This window comes from Delphinapterus leucas, chromosome 5, assembly GCF_059928025.1.
Source record: "Delphinapterus leucas isolate spDelLeu-1000000601 "Yukka" chromosome 5, BTC_Dleu_Yukka2, whole genome shotgun sequence".
NCBI classification, from domain to species: Eukaryota; Metazoa; Chordata; class Mammalia; order Artiodactyla; family Monodontidae; genus Delphinapterus; species Delphinapterus leucas.
The window spans coordinates 88,442,918-88,466,391 of record NC_143133.1 but is presented as its reverse complement, the minus strand read 5'-3'; the positions used below and the strand labels follow the sequence as shown (position 1 = coordinate 88,466,391).

Here is a 23,474-nt window from a genome sequence, read left to right as displayed (position 1 = left end):
TGGCAGCTCTAGCCTCAGTAAAATTGTCATACATTACTCTGGAGATTGGCTTGGATATCTTGTCATAAAGATATCTTTATGACAGGGGAAGTCATATAACTGACAGCTTTATTACATAAAGTATAGGAATCTCCTGAAAAGATGGACATACAAAAGTGTTGTTCACTACATTCTACCCTTGGCTACCCGGCACCTATACCTGTGCTTTCTTCAGTACACAGAATTTTAAAAATGCCCTAGTCTAAGACAATATAATTATAACATGGACAACTGAAATACTCTCTTCTCCAACAGGAGACATGCCAAACTCTCATCCAATTTTTCCATCTTGCTCTTGGAAACCAAGAGTTCTAGGTGATATGCATTTCTTAAACCAGGTTTGAATGTAGCACATCATGGTACAGCATGATAAAGATAATTTTATTAGATATTGGTATACACTTAAGGAAAGTAAGGGCACTCTAATTAGCTAGTAGATGAGGTTCTTGGTTAGTTAATACGTCCTTTTTTTTTTTTCTTGGCTGTGTTGGGTCTTTGTTGCTGCGTGCAGGCTTTCTCTAGTTGAGGTGAGTGGGGGCTACTCTTTATTGCGGTGCACAGGCTTCTCATTGTGGTGGCTTCTCTTGTGGCAGAGCAGGGGCTCTAGGTGCACAGGCTTCAGTAGTTGCGGCGTGTAGGCTCAGTAGTTGTGGCTTGTGGGCTCTAGAGCACAAGCTTAGTAGTTGTGGCGCACGGGCTTAGTTGCTCCGCGGCATGTGGGATCTTCCCGGACCAGGGCTCGAACCCGTGCCCCATGCGTTGGCAGGCGGATTCTTAACTACTGCGTCACCAGGGAAGTCCAATTAATATGTCTTGAGTTTGTGCTCTGGAAGGTGCTCCCTGATCCCTTGCCCATAATAAGAGGGTACTGGAATTAAGCAATCATAGGCCTTTGTTTGCAAGACTTGGTATTTTTTGTCTATACAAGTCTCTTACAATCTTAGTTGGTTGCTGGTCACCTTGCTTTTTGGTAACTCTGGTTTAGAAACCAAAAACAGAGATGGTGTGTTAATCTGTTTTCTGTCCCTTAGCAATGTGTTACAGTTTGGAATGCAATGTCTATCCTCCAGTCAACTAAATTAACTATGTATTTCTAATTTGGCCTTTGCATCCAAAATCATAAGCTGAGCAATGAGTTTAGGGATAATGCAGCTAGGATTTATCTCTGTCCACTTGCCTCCAAGTTGCATCTCAGGGAATGGTTCCTCACAATGGGACTAATTTGTCAAACTTTGTCAGATAGGATATACACAGCAAGAGCTGCATGAGGTGATCAAGAATCAGGCTTTTTTCAGGGTTCCAATTATATCTTTTACTGAGTTTTCAACTCCTTAGCTGTGTTTGCACTAACTTTAGCTCAGGACAGAGAATATGGGTTTTCCAAACCTGTACATTGCAGGTTTAGTTGATTCTCAGTCACATGAATTACTGAGTACATGCAGAAAGGGAGTGCCTTAGAAATATACAGTTGTTCCTCGGTACTCAAAGGTGACTGGTTCCAGAACCTGCCACAGATAGCAAAATCTGTGGATGCTTGGGTCCAGTAGTCAACCCTCCAGATCTGTGGATTCTGCATTTGCAGATTTAATCATGTATGTGGAGTCCCCCAATACTGAGGGCCACTGTATTTATTTTTAAAAATTCGCACAGTTTAAGGGTTAACTGTATTCTTTCTTCTGCATTCATATAGGCAGCTTGAACTGAAATGTATCCCTTTCTTGTAGGACCTTGCTAATGGACACACTGCAAAATCCTGACATTTTTCTACCAATTCCCCTAAAACGTTAACCTTGATATAGATATTGTCTAAGATCTAAAATTTAACAATTTGCTTGCTTGCTACAACATAGTAAATATTAACGAACCTCCTAAGCCAAGGAATCGTTATCACTGTGCATGCCACCTAGACTTACCAGTTTTACATTTCAGGGTGTGTCATTTGTTGACACTGGTATTATTTTATATACTAGTCAGGAATAAAAACCCAAACCTTGCCATTTTGAGATTTCTTACTCTTTTCCAGTTTAACAGTCCGTTTGAATTTCACATCAATTTTGGATGCAAGTTCAGGGAATTCAAAGTTTAACATATTATTAGGCTTTTCTCTCTCTCTAAGATTTTATCTGGTTGCTGGAGGTAAGTCCTTCACTACCATGGCATTGCTGGAGGTGCATCTGGCCTGCTTGCTGTCTAAATTTGTTGCTGTAAGGTCTATTGTTGATACAATTTGCAATCTATTCTCTCAAAATGTGATTGTCTTTCCTCTGCCCTTACTTTAGAATTTATGGGAGTTAGTGTCTTTTCAATAGGATCCTCTATCCAATCCATGGATTCATACCACAGCCTGTGCCATGAGTTTCAATCACCCTGTACTGCAGCAAGCCTGTGTAAAGCAATTGCGCTCTTACTGTGAATCAAATTTACATACCTCTTAAGGAATTCTGTATCTCCTTTTCAGTTCAGTGTAGTCAAGGAACATGCAGGAGTGGGAGTGGTTATCAATGCTGCCTGGCCATCTGCTTAAACATATTATGTTGCCATTTCTACTTGATTGTAGTTGCCTGTGTTGGGCAAAGTTCCAGGTGGGAAACAGGGCCCAAGCCACAAGCTCCTTGTTTTTGAATTCCGAAGTCTTCCTGGCAGTGTCTATCCCTTACCCCTTAGGGTTTCAACTCTGAGGAGAGAGCCAAGAAATATGTCTCAATTCATAAGCACTTTTTTCCTCTTGCAATATCATCAAGACTGCCTCTATTGTCTTGTAATGATTTCTTTCTCAGACATGTTTGTGCCACATGGTGACCAAAGGCCACAGATAATTTAAGCTTTTGCTTAACTTCAGCCAGAGTGAGGTGCCTCTTTCTCAATAATGCTAGCCAAAATGGTGAGGTTGTCTCTGATTAGCTCCTTTTGTTAACCTGCCCATTCCTAAACCAATCCCTATGACTGAGGAATTATGGTACTTTGGTTGGCTTGATTCATGGGCCCACTCCTGTGGTATGGGAGTTAAGACCAGGAAATGGATGGTTGCACCTGGAGAAACAAGGGTAGATCTATATTAGTTAGGACAAACTCTCAAATATCAGTGGGTCACACAAAAGAATGCATAAGAGGGGCTTCCCTGGTGGCGCAGTGGTTGAGAATCTGCCTGCCAATGCAGGGGACACGGGTTCGAGCCCTGGTCTGGGAAGATCCAACATGTCGTGGAGCAACTAGGCCCATGAGCCACAATTACTGAGCTTGCGTGTCTGGAGCCTGTGCTCCGCAACAAGAGAGGCCACGATAGTGAGAGGCCTATGCACTGCGATGAAGAGTGGCCCCCACTTGCCGCAACTAGAGAAAGCCCTTGCACAGAAACGAAGACCAAACACAGCCATAAAAAAAAAATTAATTTAAAAAAAAGAATGCAAAAGAACTCTAACACAAGTTAATAGGCAGGCAGCTATCCTCCAAGTGAAGATTCAGGAAACCAGAGTCCTTCCACCTTGTGGCTTCATCATCTTCAACACATGGCTTCCAATACAAATGTCTTAAGTTGCTGGGGAATGGGAGATGGAGAACTTTGCATGTGATATCTTTTATGGACCAGAGATGCAATAGGAGCTCATCACTTATACTCACATTCCACTGGTTAGAATCTAATTGGCACATCTAACTGGGAAGCCTAATTGCAAAGGAGGCTGGGAAATGTAATCTAACTCTGTGCCCAGAAGAAGAATCTAGTGTCTGCAAGTGTCCACTATTCTGATCACTAAATATCCATATTACCTCTCTTCCCAAACAAAGAACACATCCTACTCCAATAAAGACAACCTAGAAGTTCTATCCAGTTACTAGGTCGGGCTTAAAGTCTAGTTTTTAGGTAATGTGCAGTCCTCTTCATTAGGTCCAGATACAACCTATGAATTTAAAAACACAAGTTATCTCTAATATCACCCCAAATTCCAGGAAACATATTGTACAGTGGTAGATCAGAAACAGGTAACTACAATATGCTCTCATTAGGAAAAGAGAAAACTGTGAGACACTAGGCAATATAGATACATAACAATGATGAAATACTGAGCAGGCATTTTGTGGTCCATCTGTGAGAGTAGAGGAAATTTTGATGAGATTGCAATTTAGTTTTGGAGAGGAATTTGTCCTCTGTCTTCTGTATGGCCCAATAATGGCCTCTGAAATGTTTTCTGCCCATTATTACTCACGGCCACGTCCTATGTGAGTATTGGGGAGTTGTAAAGCATTTATGCTCTATTTTCTACTTATTCAAGTTTGGGATGGAACAGCTGCCTCAAGGTTTTAACACTTGAACAATATTTGAATCAAGTTCATATTTTGATCAGTAATAAAATTCCTTCAAAAATTTAGTCCTATGATCTATTTGCCTCCAGTAACTACACCCAAAGTTCTTACATAATTCTCTAACCCAATTTATTCCTTTGCTTCCTTGCCCCCGTGTCAGTTTCTCAAGAACTTCATCCCAGCCTCCTTGAGGCCATCGAAAATAACAGCCTTGGATGGAAAGGCCAAAGCCTTGATCTGATTTTTGTTCCGGCACTAAATCTTGGGAGGACTGTACTCAAGGCGTCTTCTAGTTTCATTTTTTTACTGTTCCAGGTCAAGAATTCCAAATATTCCTATGCACTTTCATTTCTGCAACTGTTTCCTGAGCTTATCTCTTTAGCAAAGTCTTGCTAAAAGTAAAATGCTAAAATGCAAAATACAGTATTACTTATACTCTTTTGAACTATTTCCTCTTATTATTGAGATTGTACTGAGCTACAGTCTCAATAGGTAGGTAATAGTTTTACCCCCCATTTTGCCACTGTGAAACATGGGTCTCCTTCCAGCCTCTGATACCAGTTTCTCCAACATCTGCTGCATCATCAGTAAGCCAATACAGCATATTTTATAGCATAAAAATATGGGGTACTGTCTAAGCAGTACCCCACTTCCAGCACCAATTTCTAGGTTAGTCATGGTCATTCTGGTTCCTGTAACATATGAATTCTCAAATCTCAATTTTCTCTCTTACAAGAAGTCCAAAAAGCAGTGTTTCTAATTTGGAGGTGTCTGTCTTCCAAGTAGTAATTTAGCCATTCATGCTCCTTCTCTCTTCTGGCTCTGGCATCTTCAAAATACAGTTTTTAAGATCACCATACTCACTAGCTTCAAGTTGATGGACAAAGAGTGAAGATGGAAGGACTTCATTAAGCCTGGAAATGAGCATGTCACTTCCTTTTACATTTCACTGGCTAAAAGTCATTCACATGACCACAAATAACTAAAGGGAAGTTGGGATATTTAGTCTAGCTGTTTGCCCAGGAAGAAGAAATAAGTTTCATGAATGACTAATCAAGTCTCTGTTACAAGGTTCTAAAAGGAAAAAAAATGCTACGTAAAAAGAACAGAAAGTCACTCCAGGGGCTTTGTCCATTCTAATAGGTGTGACCTTATTCTAATCGTTCCAACAAAATAATCATTTCCCTATTATATAAAAGAGTAAGAATTCATTTTGTTGTAAATAATGGGATTACTTCAAACAGAGTATTTGTGATAGTGTGATAGGTACATAAGTCAGACTGCAGAGGGTTAATAAGTGAAATTCAGATAACAAAAAGAGACATTGAATGTAGAATACTCTTTAAAGCTTGGTTGTGAAGGAAAGGAAACACAGTGGAACCACAAATGTAGAGGATTGAAGACAGAAAAGATAATAGAAGAGAACTCAGGGATTGGAACTAGAGTACAGACGGATAATTCATCTTATATAAGAGCTGGGAGTGTCTCATTCCTCTGATATTGGAAGAAAGGAAAGATCCAGAAGTACCTAAGTTTCTAGCATTTGGAAAATTGAAGGAGTTTGTGACTAACAGCATCGATCTTCTTGTGAAGTTTGAAGTAAAGTCACATAATGAAATGTGGTTGGGATTTAAAGACGGCAGAAGTATTCTGGTGGGAAGGGAGAAAAAGGTGCTGAAGAATATATAAGTAGGAGGTTAAGACCTAAATCTGTAGTGTTAAGATACATAATGTAATGTACTGTTCTGCACAGAACTTAGCAACCGCTGTAGGAGAGGAACAGGCAGATGATTAGCACTTCGTGTGTATATTTACTATAACACGTATTACACTGTAAAGCCCCAGGAAGCAGAGACTTAGATTTTATAAACTATGCACACAGTAGGCACATGATGAATTTTTGCTTGAATGAATTGATTCAATCATTGCCAATTCTGCCATAGTACTCTGTAGAGTACTGGCAACTGCCCACATTTCATATGGTATGCCAATGCTAAAAAGAAAAAAAAAAAGGCTAAAAAAATTCAGGCATACTCAGCTAAACTTAGCAGTCTTAAAACGGCAACTACGTCAGCTGAGACATACTTTTTATCTTGTGCCAGTACATCTTTCTTTGATGTTTCCTTCATTTTCCGTATGCTACTGTGTTATTGAACCTGAAAGGGAGAATTCTAAGTTCAATAAGCTACGTTATTATTCCAAAAGTCCTGAAAGTTCTTCAGACACCTACAACTGAACTCACAACCCCCTTCACAATATTCCTTTCAAGAGATTCACAGACAAGGATGACTACTTATGATGCTTACTTCACAGATAAAAAGCTGAGTAGGTGAGTGGTGGAAAGACAAAATCGGGGTCATTCACTGAATCGTCAGCAGAGTCTGGCACAGATTCTGCTTCCTTCTCCTGTCTTCTCCCCTTGGAAACTTCAGAGTTGTAGTGATCTCAGACTTCACTTAGTCGAACTCCTTTAGGTTACACAGGTGTAAACTCAGGTTCAGGAAGTCTGACCCAAGACTTAGTCAAAGTGGGCTCTTTCCTTTACACGACGCCATCTCTCAAGATCCAGAGCCCTAACTCACCATTTGGCGGTAGAAAAAAATGGCCAGAAACGAAACTACGTACAAGAGTCCAGAACCAGGCTCCACCTCCCGGATCAGGCAGTCCGGGCCTCCAGCTAACAAAGCGTCTGGTCCGTGCTTCGGTATGGGTTCCCCACCCGGCCCAGGCTGCTCCTCTCCAGCCTGCCCGCCCGCCCCCAGCACCGCAGCACTGCCCGCCCGCGGGGGCCCAAGACCCGACCCTCGAAATCTCACTTTCGTGTTTCGGCCACCCGCGCGCCACCGCTCAGGCGACGGCTGATGGCGTCATCCGTACTTCCGCCTGCGGCTGCGTTCTAGTCATCAGCGAGGAAGGAAGAAGGGAGGTCTGAAGGGCTGTGTGCGGGGGAAATAGCGAGGAAAGAGAAGAAATCCGGGTGTAGCGGGCGCTACGGCAGTAACCGCGGCCCTCCTCTGTCCCCGGCGTCCCCCCATCGGAAGTCGCGCTAGGCACACTTCCCCCGACTCTGGGTAGTCTCCCCTCCGCTTGATCTCCCGACACCCCGGTCTCCCTCTTCTCCTCTAACCACCCCCTCCTAGCTCCCTCACGCTCCCTCCCTCTCCCTCCCTCCCATCGTCAGGCTCCCCGCCCTTAGTATCGCGAGACGAGGTGAGAGCTGGCGGAGCGGCGGCGGCGGCGGCAGCAGTAGAGGTGACCGAGGCGGTGGCGGCGGAGGCGGCACCGAGCGCTGTGTTGGTCCCGGTGCGGCCGAAATCGCGGTAGAGCGTAGCCCCCACGCCCCTCCCCCGTCCGCGCCCTCCCTCTTTCTCCGGAGATGGAGAAGGCTACGGTTCCGGTGGCGGCGGCGGCGGCGGCAGCTGAGGGAGAAGGGAGCCCCCCGGCGGTGGCGGCTGTGGCGGGCCCCCCCGCGGCTGCACCGGCGGCGGAGGTAGGCAGCGGCGTTGGCGGCGGCGGCGGCAGCGGGGCTTGCTCGGCCTCGTCTCCTCGTGGGATGGTGCGAGTCTGCGACCTGCTCCTGAAGAAGAAGCCGCTGCCGCAGCAACACCACAAGGCCAAGCGTAACCGGACTTGCCGACCCCCCAGCAGCAGCGAAAGCAGCAGCGACAGCGACAACAGCGGCGGCGGTGGAGGCGGTGGCGGAGGCGGCGGAGGCGGCGGCGGCACCAGCAGCAACAACAGCGAGGAAGAAGAGGACGACGACGACGAGGAAGAGGAGGTTTCTGAGGCAAGGGCCTGGTTTCAAGGGAAGGAGGGAGGAAGGGAGCGTAAAGGGTAGGGGCCAAAGGTGGGAGGGGACTTGCGGTGGGACAGATTCCTGTGGGCTTGATCTGTCTTAGGGGCCAGGCTTTCCACTGCCCCCTTTCTTTCCCCGGCCGAATTTGTGAGGTGTGGACATGTGGGGGAGGGTAGCTGACACGTGGGGGTGGGAGGACCACGGAGTGCACAGAGTTGGTGAACAGCACGTTACCCTGGCATGGTTCACTCGGTTTAGGATGGAGGGAATCGCTTAGATTCCCTCTTTGCCCAGCCAGCGGGGTCGGCCTTGGGCCAGTAGGGCCGTGTTACTCCTGGGGCGGGGGCGGGACCAAAGCTGGAGGGGTAAGATAATAGGTAGATGAGTCTCCTGAGGAACGACTAGGAGGTTGGTAAATTTCTCCCACTTGTGAGGTGGAGGGGAGCAGTTTTGGGGGGAGGCAAGGTTGTAATGGACTCAGAGCTAGGTATTTGTGTACGTGAGAGACACGTGAGAAGCTGTACTTTTCCATACTGTTCTGCTGCAGGTTTTTTTTTTTTTTCATAACTATTGTGGCTGCTGAAGTAACCTTCACTTCCTCAATCTCTCAAGGATTTTGGATGAACTGATCTTATGTCCATATACATTTATATGTAACTCAGTGGATGAAAAATATGTTTGATCCTTACATGTACATACTCTTACATTTTCAAATGCTTCCTTGGTGAGGAAGAATTAAGCTAGGCCTTGTTGCTTTCCACATAACGTCAGGCAGCTGAAGAGTCTGCTTTGGAGCCAGGCTTGGTTGTGGTGAGTTGGAATAGGAAGGCCTCTTGGTTTGTCCTAGTGATCTGGTTTCATAATAACTGTTTATAATTTTTCCTGGTTCCACAGACAGGCGGCGTTGCAGGACCTCATTCTTCAAAGAAGACCATTTAACCAAAACTCAGTAAAACATACCAACCATACTGAGAACAAGCGAAGAAGAGTTAGCCTTACTAGTTAGCAGCTCTTTTGTAACTCTTTTGTCCACTCCCTGAAATGGAAGCTTGAAAATCTTGATCTGAAGAAAGAAGTTGTAACTTAAGGCAGCAGAAGGAAAGCAGCTTTAAAGGCTGATTATAAATTAACTTATAAGAGAGAACAACTGAATTATCTAGAAGTACCACTTGCCATTTATTCTTTTCCACAAGCACAGCTAATTTTGGTAAAAGGCTGGTTTTTTGAAAATTGCATTATTGGAACTTGGGTTCCCTAATTTCAAATAGGGAAATACCTTTTAAAGAATTTGAGACTTGTCTGTTAGTAGAAGACCAGATTCTCTTTGACCTCAGGCTGGATGAAGTTATATCGGTAGAGATGTAATAAATAGTTCGTGCGTGTATACCAAAAAGATGGACACTCCCTGCTATTTCATTTAGCCTACTGAATTCTAAGGGTATGTTTGTAGTGATAGATTTTGTATTGACCTAGTTGGGTGTTTCAGGATAGTGTGTTGCTCAGCCTGCATATGAAACAGTGAAGAGAAGGATGTGACAGGATCCTTATTTCCAGTAAAATCTATTATATGGTAGTTAGAATCATTCAATTGTATTATTTTTACAGAGATGATAAACATTTTAGAGATAATCTCATCTAACCCGTTTATTTTAAAAATGAGACTTTTTTTTTTTTTTTAAGGAAACTGGTTGTGGTGGTAACAGCAAAAGTGGAAATCAAAGTTTTCTAATGATTCAGACCAGTATACTTTTCATGACAATTTATTCCCTGTATCTCCCTCCTGACCTTTTTCAAAAACTAGGCGGTCAATTGCAAGGTAACACAATCATGCAGCTATGGGCAAAATACCAATATTTTATTAAGATTTTAAATTCTCAGATAAAGTATCAAGCTCTGGTTTGGAACTTAATATGAAGTTGAGTGCAGTACTTACTGAAATATGATTCTCTAAACTTCACATACCTAGATAGTTCTGTCCATTTGAATTGAGCCAAATAAGCAAAACTTTTAGTAATTCATAAATCATATAGAATAGGCTTAAGTTTGTAGGTGTGTTAGTTTTGTGAGTTGGGTTTGTTTTCCTTGGAAGATAGGAATGGTATATGTTGACTGATCAACTAGGGGAGTGTTTTCTTTGTTTTTAATATGCTTTATTCTGTCTTCTGTACAGTGGTGTAAACAGTGGGTTTGTCATTTGTTATGGAGCTGAGTCAGGAGAAATAAGTGGAAGAAAGCACAACCATTTGTATAAATCTATACAGGTACATGATGAGGGATAAGCAGACAGGAGGACAGTATGTCTCTGCACCTGCCTCCATCCTTGACCAGAATAGAGAAATAAATAAACGTAATTGTCACTGTACACTATAAGCTAAATGGATGAGTTGTGCAGTGTTTTTCATTTCATTACCATTTTATTGACATGTTAACAGAAGTTTAACTTTCTAGAGCTAGGAAATCTTGTGGCTAATACTTAATTGTACTTACTTCCTTTCTGTTATTGGCTACACAATGAAAAATATGGATAACGTCTTTGAGATTATTCTTCCAATAAAAAAATCATTGAAAGGTTAAGAAGGAGTAAGAAAGGTTATAGTTTTGGGATATTTAACCTACAAAAGTGGAGGATAATTTAACAAGAATATATATGTTTACTTCGATGAAACGCTAGCTGGATATTTTGTATATCTGCTGAAAGAGGGAACACTGGAAGGAAAGGAGATTCAATTTAAATAAAAGCTTTATTTGAATGTTCAAGAACAAGAATCTAATTTTTACTAAACGTTAGCATAGGTTATTGAGAATTGGATTTTCTCTTCAGTATTTCAGAATAAGGATAATCATGTTTTAGATAATTTGTGTAACTCAGATATTCCTTTACCCACCTCCCCAATCTGATGCAAAACCTTAGATCAAAAACTGAAAATTGCAGTAATTTTCTCAGCTTTCAATGGGTGACTAACCAATATGGAAAATAGAAATGTATTTCCTAACATAAAAGTTGTGATGCACATCTTTTCCGATTAGTGGATTTCCGATTAGATGGAGCTTGGATTCATATCTTTGGTCCATCACACACTACGTTTGTGATCTTGGGCAAGTTACATAACCTCTCTCCAGTTTCCTTATATGTTAATGGTGATAATAGTAGATTCTATCTTATAGCATTGTTTTGAGAATTAAATGAGTTAATACAGTTTTCATGTATTCCCATTTTCACCCTTACACTGTGGTGTTGTCGTATTTGTTTCATTATTCATAAATGTTTGGAGTTTCTACTATATGGTAGGAGTTTTACTGTACTGAGTAAGCAACGGTGAGCAAAACTATTTTAAGACATTGATTTAAAAATATACCAATGATTAAATATAAGTTTGAGGAAGTATGAGAGTGAAAGCAAATGGTTAAATGTATATCCTGAATAAAGCGTATGAGAAGTATACAGATGTTCGGAGGGGATATTCATACTCATTTTAAAGGCAAAGATACTGGGTTAGAAGGGTTTTAGGTAACTTCATTAGGGTCACGTAGCTGATAAGTGGCAGAGCGAACTTAACCTGTGTTTGTTTGATTCAAAGCAAAGCCTGCCTATTCATTCACTCATTCACATACTCTGGTATGCCATATGATGTTGAGTACGACATCAGTGATGTTGGCATTTCAGATGAGTTAAAACAAATTCAGATGGCATAGGGGAAGATACTTTTTGGCAGTAGGACAACCACTGAAGACAAATTAGCTACCCTGAGCTTTGCTTTTCTTGTTCTGAAAAGCTCATTTAAAAAAAGAAAAGAAATACAGAGAAGTACAGATAAATATATTCATATTTCCACCATTTAGAAGTAACAGTTGCTAACAAAATGAAACTTTATAGTGAAAACCACCTTGTTGAGAGGCAATCTTTTTGCTTCTCCCTGCCTTTCAAGACTTAGGCTTTTTAAGGTTATCTTAGAAAAAAAAAAAATTTCCTTTTAAATAGGAGATGTTAACTTAGGGCCTGGATAGGCTGTGAATACCCTGGAGTTAAACTCAAGATTTTGTTGAAGGTGCTTATAAGTTGTTGTTGTTGTTGTTTTTCTTCTTTTCTTCCCTTAACCTGTAGTATGTGTGTAAAACTTTCATTAGATACCATACTCAGAAGTATATGACCACCACCTCCCTCCTTCCTACCTTGTTATTTTGAAACATTCTCACTGCGTGGTTGTGGGAAATCAGGCGAGCATTTATATGGATTGTTTAGAATTGGGAAACTTGCTTCTAAGGTAATGTGGTAATGAAGAAGGCATATTTATGTTGTGAAGTAGGGGGTCGCAGATTTATCTGTTCTTTCTGGTAAATTAGCCCTATGCCTACTCTCTCTTCTCTTAAATTCTCATATTTTGCCTTTTAATCGATGAAGCATTTTCATCTAGTCTGCTATGTTCTGTCAGATCCAAAGACAGAAAACTTGTCTTACATATCTCTCTATCTCCTACTGCACCGTACCATGTGTGTTATTAATAAGTCATAGCGTCTTACCTTTGCTAGGATTTGGTGAAGTCAGATCTCTGAAGTAAAAATAGTTTATAAATGTATCTTATTTAGTTACTTTGGACATATTTGGTACCTCAAGTCTTTTTTATTTTTTTAAATATTTCTCCTTTTTTCAAAATATTTATGTATTTATTTATTTGGTTGCATTGGGTCTTAGTTGTGGCAGGCGGGCCCCTTAGTTGTGGCTTGCGGGCTCCTTAATTGCGGCTCGCCGGCTCCTTAGTTGCAGCACGCAGGCTCCTTAGTTGTAGCATGCGAACTCTTAGTTGCAGTGTGCATGTGGGATCTAGTTCCCTGACCAGGGATCGAACCCCGGGCCCCCTGCACTGGGAGCGCAGAGTCTTATCCACTTGCGCCACCAGGGAAGTCCCTGGACCTCAAGTCTTAAGGTAACAGAACTTGGTTGCAGCTATTTATGGTGGACCCCTGTCAGATGCTTTTATGGGATTCTAATTACTCAGTTTAGTCTAGTCATTAACCTCACCAACCTAATTGGAGTTAGTATTGTGAAAGTTTTAACTGTTGAATAATCATCAAAGCAGTACATTTTGACTCCCAGAAATTCACTAGACTATTTGCTAGACTGCTTCTACTAGCATCCATATTAGACCATCAGTTGACTAGGAGGTTGATTTTTAGGCCCTTGAGAGTATTTGAACTTATGACAGTATATTCTGCATTTTTTAAGGATAATTTAGTGGCTTAGGAAATGTGGATATAATGAGCTTCCTTATAATTTTTCCGTACTTGACCATAGACAAAAAGGAATTTTTACTTACTAATGGTATGTGAATTAGTGCCTGCTGATACCACTTATATTTTTGTTAGGACCGATGGGGGCACCAACATCCATGGTAACCTATTCCAAATCTGACTAACTTCCTTCAGCTTTCACCTTTTGAAAAAAAAAAGTCATTAGGGAATAGAAGGTGATGGGTAAATATGAATACTCCTTCGAGTGCTTGGAACCTTACCTTTCTGGTAGAGTTATGCCTATCCATTTGCCACCCAGAAGCAAAATACCATTCCTGACTTAACGGTGTTTTTACTTCTTAACTTTTTTTTTCTTTTGTCTTTAGAAACTATTCTTATTCAATCATGAGGGGAAGTGGAATTGTAGAGCATTATAGGTATCATTTTATCATGATTTGTAATTTAGCATTTTAATTATTGAAAAGGGACATGCTGGAAATTTTATCTTCCCCAAGAATGCTATGAAAAAATCAATATAGACTTAATTATTGAAAGCATAACTTAGGTTGACTTCTGTCATCCTACGAAACTCATAAACATTACCTGATCTTTTTAGAGTTGATTTTTTACGTTTACTTCAGGGTGAAACTAGAGATAAAAGAGGGTCAGGTGGAAAAACATGTAAATATCACAGTACTTTAGGAATTCCTTTTGGAGCCAATATTATTAGTGTTCTTATAGATAATTTTGATATATAATAAAATCTCTCAAAGTATGCAGATAGATCATATTGAATTGTACTGATGGGAATGGACAACAAGATTATTGAGAATAGATTGAAAATTTTAAATAGGTTTATATGAGTCATGGGTAAAAAAATGTGCTTTTTTGATTAAATGGTCTGAAACAAAGCATGCTTTTTCGGTAAAAGTTCAACATAACGTTAAACAAGATTAAATAAGGTATTAGAGATAACCAGAGTCATAATTCTAATTTTAAATAATGCTAAGATACATCTGCAAAAAATAGATTATATATATTTCTGCCTGCTGTACCGTGAAAATGATTACTAAAACTAAGGAAGTTCTAGAGAGAGAGTTTAAAAATGATTGGAGGGTGAGGGATGGAATCCATGATCAAGGAGGACTGCTGATTATCCTTAATTATATTCTCATTGCTCTTATTATTTAATGTTCAAATTAACCAGTTACTCAAACTGAGTCACAACATGTATTAGTGTTATTTCAATTTTGAAAATAAGTAAACTCATTTCTCATTTCTTGAGATTATTTGAAAGTATAGACTAGACATGGCAAATTTATGAAACTAGTTTATAGCTGTGCATCTCCAGTAGGGTGTATTCCCCTCCCGAGCTATCATTTGGTCTCATTTAATCTTTAATTTTTTAATCCTCCCTGCCCCCCAGTAAAAAGAAAGGAACAGAAAAGAAAAAAAGAAAAGTGGAGAAATAAAAGACCTACCCTAAAATTAATTCTTGGCTTGGTCTTTCCTCGTGGAGTATTTTTTAATTAAAGAACATTTGAATGAAAAATATTTCAGAGAGATCTGTGGAAAAATTGGTTTCATCAGTTTTGAATTTGGAATAAAAAAACATTAACATGAAGTTCTGTTTTCCTTTTCTTCTTTCCTATTGCCCTAAATCTGAAACCTGAGAAGAAAAGGAAGTCTTCCTGTTTGTGTTACACCAAATCTGTTTTCAGTTTAGTCTTTAACCCCATTATTGTCTTTTCCCTTCTCTGTGCCACATTTCCCTCTTGTTTTTTATATGAAGTTAATAACAAAAATAGTCCTGTTGCAAAGCCTCTAGTGTAGTTCTTACTAGTGTGAGATTTGGTATAGGAGTTGATTCTTTTACTTGCCAAACATTTATTGTGTATCTACTATGTGTGGCTGTTTTTACTATATAATAATCTCAAACATTTCCTTCTCAGGGAATATGAAAAAGTTAGCTATATTTAAAATCATAGCTCTGTATAGTTAGTAAAACTTTTAAACTTGCACACGTGAAAACTTAACACAGTGATGGAATTCTGTTTTTTATGATTTTTAGAAGATAAGTATCACTATTAGTATATTTTTCTAACTAAGTTTATTTAAGAGGCATTATTGAGACGTAGCATAATCACTTCAGAATTTTGAGGATTTTGAAGAAATTGAGACATTATTCCCAGCTTCATAAAATTTAAATCTTGTTGAGACAAAATTAATAATAATTTAAAACTGTGAGGATGATTTTAATTCATTCTAATTTTACCCTGAAGATTTTGTAGTAAGAAAAGAGGTAGCTATACTAGTATACTTATGGTTGCTGCAGGTAGAGATGGGTTAAAATATGAAAAATTGAGTTACAGGGCAATATCAAGTGCAATGTTAAATATCTTTTAAATTAGATCTTAAATACAGTGTTTCTATAATTAAACATTATTAATTAATTAAGCATACATATTTGTAGAAAATTTGACAAAATCAAAAAATATCTAAGGAATACAAAAATCACCTAATCTTTTTTCCAGAATTAATCATTATTATTTGAAATCATCTTTGCATTCTTTTTTTCCTCAGATAATGATTACATATTTATTTAACTATAAAAACTAGTGATGCTTGTTTTGTAAAAAAAAAAAAAAAGAGTCTTCTAATACATGAAGGTTTTATCCAACTCTTAGAGTAAATGCTGCTAACAGCTTGGTGTATATCAAATGGTCTAGTTTCTTTGTTGGTGAGAGTGAGTTGAATGAGAGAGATGGTGTGGGTGTGGGTATGTGTGTGTGTGGGGGGGTGTCTGAGAGAGTATGTTAGGATTTGGCTCATTCTCATTTACTTATGAATGTTTCACAGTATGATGTTCATAATTTATTTGATCTTTTATGTTGGTAGACAGATTGTTTTCAGGACATTGCTATCACATACACATTGCTGAAGTGAACATCCTTTTACAGTTATTTTTGAGTACAAAAGTATTTCTTTGGAATGGATTCCTGGAATTGGAATTTAAGGGCCAGAGGTTATTCACGTGTTAATTTGATAAATGCTCCCAAGTTTTACTTCCATCAGCAGTGTGTAAGAATGCCACTGGATTTGATCATCTTAGTTTTTAAAATCTGTTAAACAAAAAATAGTGTTTTGTTTTTGTTTTCCTTATTACTGTTGACATTGAGCAAATTTTCCTGTTTATTTTTTTTTGGATTTCTTTTGCAAATTTCCTGTTTTATCTATTATTACAGTTGTTACTTATTCTATTAGAGTTTTTTTTTTCTTAGTGATTTGTGATGCTGTTTATATTTATGGGTATTAATCTTTCACGGTGTTGTTGCAACATATTCTCTGTTTACATTATTTTCACAATGTAGAAAATTTTTTATTTTTTTGTAGTAAGATGAATTATTCTTTTATGACTCCTTCTTTACCCCAGTATTTAAACAAAATTTCTTAGATATTTTCTTTTGATACTTTTATACTTTTTTTCCCAAAGATACATGGATATCTTTTTGGATATAGTATTTAATTGTTTATCCATTTCTTATTTACTCTTTTCATCAGCATTTGACCTTGCTGACCAATCCTTGCCTCTTAAAAAGTGCTATTCTCTTTGCTAATGTAATACCACCCTCTCCTGTTTTTACATTACTAGCTGCTTTTTTGGTCTTCTTGCTTCCTCCCACCCCCTTCACTGTACATCCTTTGGTTATTTAGTACATCATTGCTCATTCCTGGGCCCTTTTTGGTCTTTTATCTGCTTACTTCTTAGGTGATTTTATCTAGTTTTGTGTCTTTCTATATGCATCTGCTAATAACTCTCAAGTTTATATCTCCAATATAAACCTTTCTTCTTGAGTACCGGGCTAAAACTTCTGGCCACCCAACAGTTGTACAAACCTTTCTTCCAACACATAGTCTTCTTTCTTCCTCAAGAGAATCAATCCAAAGTCCCATCTGGATACTACATATAGCTCACAATGTAGGATATCTACATAATGCTTGTCCTCTTAATTCAGTCCAGTAATCTGTAAAATAATAAAAAATGTATCTATCCTTCCTTTGCCCAACCCATTGTACAGTGGTGAATAGGAATAAGATAATCATAATGACAGCTTCTTTGGAGAAGGAAGGAGTAAGTAGACAGCAGTCATTGGTCCATAGTAACAATGAAATCCTTCTGGACAGGAGAAGACTGCCCTGGCAACTATGTAAAATCCTTGGTTAAACTCTGATTTTGCTCTCTGGGAGGAATGCCCTTTTGAATATTGTGTGTGTCCTTGGCTTTGTTCTTTGGTGATTATTCCTTGTTATCTTCCTTTGCCACATCTGAAGTAGTAGGCATTTGAGATTGCAAAACTTTTATAGCACTGTACTAGTTGGCATACATTTAGGGGCTGCAGGGTTACTTAAAGTTCAGTTATAGAGTTTTATAGGCCAGTAATGTGGTTTGATGGTAAATCTGTCTCAAACATTTAATAGATTTCTGTTCTGTTTTCTTTAAGTCAGTACCATGTGATATTAACTACAGCAGGTCTCTTTTTGTCATATTTTTTTTGAAATCAACTCATTCTCTTACTTCTCTCTCTACTAGGCCTTTTCCTTTCTCCCTGTGTTACCTGGCTACCTTGAGGGCATCTGAAATAATAGGCTTGGGTGACATATCAGTCAGGATTTAACCAGAGAGGCAGAACAAGTAGGAGGTTTATATATGCTAGATAGATAGATAGTTATATATTAAGAAATTTATTACAAGGAATTGGCTTATACAATTCTGGGGGCTGACTAACAAATCTAAAATTTGTAAGGTAAGCAGTTGAAAAGGTAAGAGCTCAAGCAGGCTGGAACACATGTGCATATGCTGAAGCTGTTCTCCATCGGCAATTAGAAAAGGAAGATCCGGTGAAGGGATAGCAGCTATAGACTCAGCTGGTATTTGGAGTCACATTTGTCAGGAAGAATCCAGTCTCTTTTAAGAGCTCAGCTGACTAGGTCCAGCTCACTAAGAATGATCACCCTAGCTTATTAGGGACTTTAATTATATCTGCAAATCCCGCCCCCCACCTCTAACAGCAGCACCTAGATTAGTGTCTGAATAACTGAGAGAAAGTATTTACCAAATGGCTGTTGCCCTTCTTTCCTCTTAGTTTACCCTAACCAACTTGACACATCAAAAATCATCATAGGTGGGAAAGAAACACCCTGTACCTGATCTTTGCTACTGTCTGACAAAGAATCTTTGAGGTCAGAAAGTTAACTCCTTGTGTTTGGAATGCAGAAACAACTGCCTTTCCCAAACCTGAGAGACCCCAAATTAGACTGTTATAGAGTAGGGTTTGCTACTGAGAGATCTTCTCTCAGTGGCACTATTTTTGTGTCTATCTCTGCTTACAAACTGCCTTATTCACAGTTGAGTTGATCTTTCTAGTTATTCTTTAAACAGCTAACACATCAATATTTTGAGTTTTTCTAATTGCTTTTCTTGGAGCTCCATACCTGGTAGTCTTGTGGTGTGCCCTACTCGTTATTGCAGGCAAGAGTTTTACAAGATGCTTTGCTACTGCATAAGACTTGCTGGCTTCGCAGCCTGATATGCTTCCTTGCTACCTGTCTTCTAAGCCTTATCAGAATTTTTAGGAATTTGTTATTGCAGCATTCCACTACTAACTTACTGTATTAGTTACGGTATAGGATGGGTTATTTGAACAAACAGACTCCAAAATACATGAAGTTCAAACAGGGTAGATTATGTGATAATCTGGGAGTAGTCCTTCACGTCATTCGTAGATCTAAGTTTCTACTGTTTTGTTACACCATCCCTTAACCTGTGCTGTCTAATATGGTAGTAACTAGCCATATATGGCTACTGAGCACTTGAAATGTGGGTCTGGATTTTTAATTTTATTTAATTTTAAATTAATGTAATTTAAATAATCATATGTGGCTAGTGGCTACCATATTGGAGAATGAAGATATAGAATGTTTCAATCATCACAGAAAGTTTTATTGAATAGCTGTGCCTTAGAGTGTTGACTTCATCTACAAGTTCTAATCTGGTTTACCAGCATTATGTCCATGTTTCACCCTACTGTGGGCTGAATTGTGTTTCCTCACAATTCATGCTGAAGCCCTAACCCCCAGTATCTCAGGATGTGACAGGTTAAATCAGGTCATGTAGGATGTGCTCTAATCCAGTCTGACAGGCATCCTTATAAGAAGAAGAAATTTGGACATAAAAAGAGACACCAGGGATGTGTACACAGAGAAAAAAGGCCATGTGAGGACACAGCGAGAAGACGGCTATCTGTAAACCAAGGAGAGAGGCCTTAGAAGAAACCACACCTGCTGACACCTTGATCTTGGATTTCTAGCCTCAGTAACTGTGAGAAAATAAATTGCTGTTGTTTAAGCCACCCGGTCTATGTATTTTGCAAGGCAGCCCTTGCAAACTAATACACAGCCCATGAGAAATAAGAAATAGAAAAGTGAGCACAGATAGCTTCCTTTTAAGGAGTTGACCAAGAAATTGCAAACATTACTTCCTGTTATATCCTGTTGGCCAGAACTTAGTTATATGTCCATACCTAGGACCTAGCTCTTGCTCTATGGCCATTATACCCAGATACAACTTGTGGGAGAAGTGTTTTACTAAAAGAAAAAGGGGAGTGTGGATATTGGGGGATAATTAAAGACTTACACCAATATAATTCTAGGATTACATTGTCCTTATGGCTAGCAATATAAGAAAAAAAGTCACTTCTGGCTCCTGAAATATTCTTTTTGACCTAGTTTGGGTCATGTGTCCATTCCTGAACCAGCAACTTCTACTACGGAAGAAGATTTCTTTGTTCAGGCCTACATCATGTCTTTCCACTCCATCTTGGAGGTGGACTAGGAGAGGTCATTCCCACCTGAGCCATCTCTCTCCATCTTTGCTGCCATCACCCTAGTGCTGGCTATTATCTTACTTAGACTTTATAGCAGCCTCCTAATTTGATCTCCTAGCTTTCTCTTCTGGTCTCACCATACTCCATTTATTATTCATGCAACAACTAAGCTAATCTTTCTGAAATGTAAATCGTTATTTGACTTCTCATCTCTCTTAGAATAAAGCCCAAACTTCTAACTTGGCCTTAGGATGTTATATTGACTCCAGTAAATGATTGTCTTTTGTCTCTTTTTCAGTATTTATATCTGTCATTTGTTTTTCTTCTCTTATTGCATCAGATTTGAACAGGCCCAAAATGTTGAATAAAAGTGGTAATATAGGCTATCCTTGTCTTTCCCTTGTTTTAATGGGAGTGCTGTTGGGTCACTATTAAGTATAATCCTTTATCAATTTAGTATATCTCTTTCTTTTACCCTACTAAATATTAGCAGAAATGTATAATGAATTTTATCAAATGCTTTTTTGGCATCTATTGAAAAGATCGTTTCTTCCTCTCCCTCCAATCTCTTCATATAATGAATTGCGATAATAAATTTCCTAATTACCTGTGTTTGAGATACTTATTATGATGTAGTTTTCTTTTAACATACTGTTGGGTTTGATTTCATTAAGCTTTTGATTTATATTTTCTATGGAGATTATTCATTTCATATTAGATTTTCAAATTTATTGGGAGAAACTATAGATAATTTCCTTCTTACATCAGTCTTATAAAATTTGTGCTTTATAGATTTAATTTATATGCATCCTTTTTCCTTTCAATCTTATATGTTGTATTTTTAACTGTTTTTGCCATTGAGTTGTTAGAAGTTCGATCAGGTGCTTTATTTGATCTCTTTATAGTCAAGTAATTTTTTAAGTGGCTTAAGTAATTTAGTGTGTACTTCTTAATTGTATATAATTTAAACAATTTAATAACAATACAACAAAAATTTTATTGTTTTAAGCACTTAAGTGTACAGTTCAGTAATGTTAAGTGTATTCACATTGTTGTGTAACAGATCTTCAGAACTTTTTCATCTGGTAAAACTGAAATTCTCTACTCATTAGACAGCAACTTTCCATTCTCCTTTCCGCCAACTCCTGGCAGCCAACATTCTACTTTCTGTTTCTATGAATTTGACTACTTTAGATACTTCATATAAGTAGAATCATATAGTACTTGTCTTTTTGTGACTGGCTTATTTCACTTAACATGACATCCTGAGATTCATACATGTTGTATCATGTAACAGGATTTCCTTCCCTTCTAAGACTGAATATCCCATTGTATGTATATATACCACATTTTGTTTTATCCATATATCCATCGACGGACATTTGGGTTGCTTCCACCTCTTGGCTTATTGTGCCTGTTAATTTTTACACTCAATTCTTGTAATTCGAATTTATACTGGCTTTGGAGGAAGACATGAACTTAGTCTTATGTTTCCAAATAGTTAATCAGTTGATTTAGCTACTTCATCATCTATCCTTTCCCACTGTTTGAAGTACTACCTTTATTTCATATATTTAGACAATAGAACAATAGACTGGGTTATATCTGCTCAGTATGTATATCTTTATATGTATTGTATTTGTATAACGTTAAGGCCCACGTACTAAAATTAGTTGTTTGTACTAAGCAATTTCCTGTGCTTTTTGATAAGTAGCTAACATCTGTAGGGTTTTATGGTTAACAAAGTAATGTTCCATATTTTTCATCTTACTTAGTGGTCTTTTGAAAAAAAAAATATATATATATATTTTTTTACTGCCTGTTAAGCCTGTAAGCAGGGTTGGCTTCTTTCTTTCCTTTCTTCCCTCCCTCTCTTCCAGATTTCTACTAAAGTAAAGGTGCCTTCAGCACCAGCATCTGTACCATGTTCTTATTGATTTGTGATGTCATTAGCCTTAACTAGGCTGCCTTTGGACTTGAACACCTCCATAACACTATTAGGGCAGGATCTACAAACTATGAATGTGTTTTAGTTCTCTTGCATTATCATTCCAGTGTTCTTTAGTTTTGTTTCAATATTTTAAAAATATATTTCAAATAAACCAGGAATAATTTAATACTTATGCAGTTGCTATTCAGGAAATGCCAAAATAGCAGAGCTGCTATATGACCTGAGATAGATGTTTTAATCCTATTGAAGAGATGATACATCTTTTAAACTGAACCTATGCTAAAGTATGTAGCAAAGTTACTAAACTATGACTGATGTTTATTTAATGTTGGTGGAGTCTTAAAGGGAGATTGCATTATCTTTTTTTTGTTATTAAATCATGTAGTAAATGTAAATGTAAATTGTGTACTTGCGTAAACAAATTTTTGTTTTGCATAAATGGGGTCATTATAAAAATATTACGAAAATTTCTTTTTAAAATTAATGGTCTTATCATAGACTCTTCCCATATAAATACACTTATCGTTTATCTTATTCTTCTTAATGGCTGTGGAGTGTTCCCTTGTCAGGTATCATGACTTCCCTGGTTTTATTGAGTGTTTTGGCTGTGTCCAGTGTTCTACTACAAACAATACTGCAGTGGACTCTTTTTGATATGTATCTCTGTGTATGTGTGTCTGTATTTTGGTAGGATGTATTCCAATGGTGAAAGTGCTAGACCAAGGGTACATGGGTCTCTTCCTGTAACTCCCATTTTGTTATGTGTAAGAGCACTGTATTTTTAAAACTACAGTGGTTTTGTAGTGGTTTAGTATGTTTTAGGATGTGCTATGTCAGATGTCAGCTTTGAAGTCCCATTAATATCTATTCTCTGTGGATGTCACTCTGTTAGCTGCTTTACCCATTAAGAGCCAGATAAAATATCACCTCTTCCCTGAAAGTATTCATAACACTTAGAACATTGGGTAATTATAACCTCAATAACTAATATTTTAATAACTAGTATTTTAATGAGTGCTTACTATATACCAGGCACAGTTCTAATTGCTTTATGTATAGTATCTCATTTAACCCTCACAACTCTAAGAGGTAGATAATAATATTATCCACAGTTTGTAGTTGAAAAAAAATCAGGGAAAAGAATAACTTGCTCAAGGTCACAGTAAATGATGGAAATAAGATATAAACATGGGCAGTCTCACATCAAAGTCTGCTTTTTTTAACTTCTATAGTTCACTGCCTCCCTACTACTCTTGCATGGTCTCCCTAGTAATTGCTC

General features: G+C 38.4%; 2 protein-coding genes across 19 annotated transcripts in view; one reads left to right on the top strand and one right to left on the bottom strand.

Moving 5' to 3' along the window:
- Positions 1-7,451, bottom strand: part of ALB (albumin) — a 142,302-nt gene extending 134,851 nt beyond the window's left edge. For 4 of the 9 annotated variants that reach the window (XM_089912039.1, XM_089912037.1, XM_089912041.1 and 1 more), the window contains exons 1-2: positions 6,645-7,102; positions 2,468-2,713 (exon numbers count right to left, since the gene is read on the bottom strand). The gene's annotated coding sequence lies outside the window, so the exon portion shown is untranslated. Of the gene's footprint in view, positions 1-2,467; positions 2,714-6,644; positions 7,103-7,154 lie in introns of those variants that run through there. The other 5 variants (XM_089912045.1, XM_089912046.1, XM_089912040.1 and 2 more) reach the window with 4 other exon arrangements.
- ANKRD17 (ankyrin repeat domain 17) overlaps positions 7,240-23,474 on the top strand; it is a 159,229-nt gene continuing 142,994 nt past the window's right edge. For 5 of the 10 annotated variants that reach the window (XM_022599575.2, XM_022599574.2, XM_089912031.1 and 2 more), the window contains exon 1: positions 7,241-8,125. In XM_022599575.2, coding sequence (XP_022455283.1) covers positions 7,715-8,125 — 411 coding nt within the window. In that variant the 5' untranslated portion in view covers positions 7,241-7,714. Of the gene's footprint in view, positions 8,126-23,474 lie in introns of all 10 variants that reach the window. The other 5 variants (XM_022599582.2, XM_089912036.1, XM_089912035.1 and 2 more) reach the window with 2 other exon arrangements.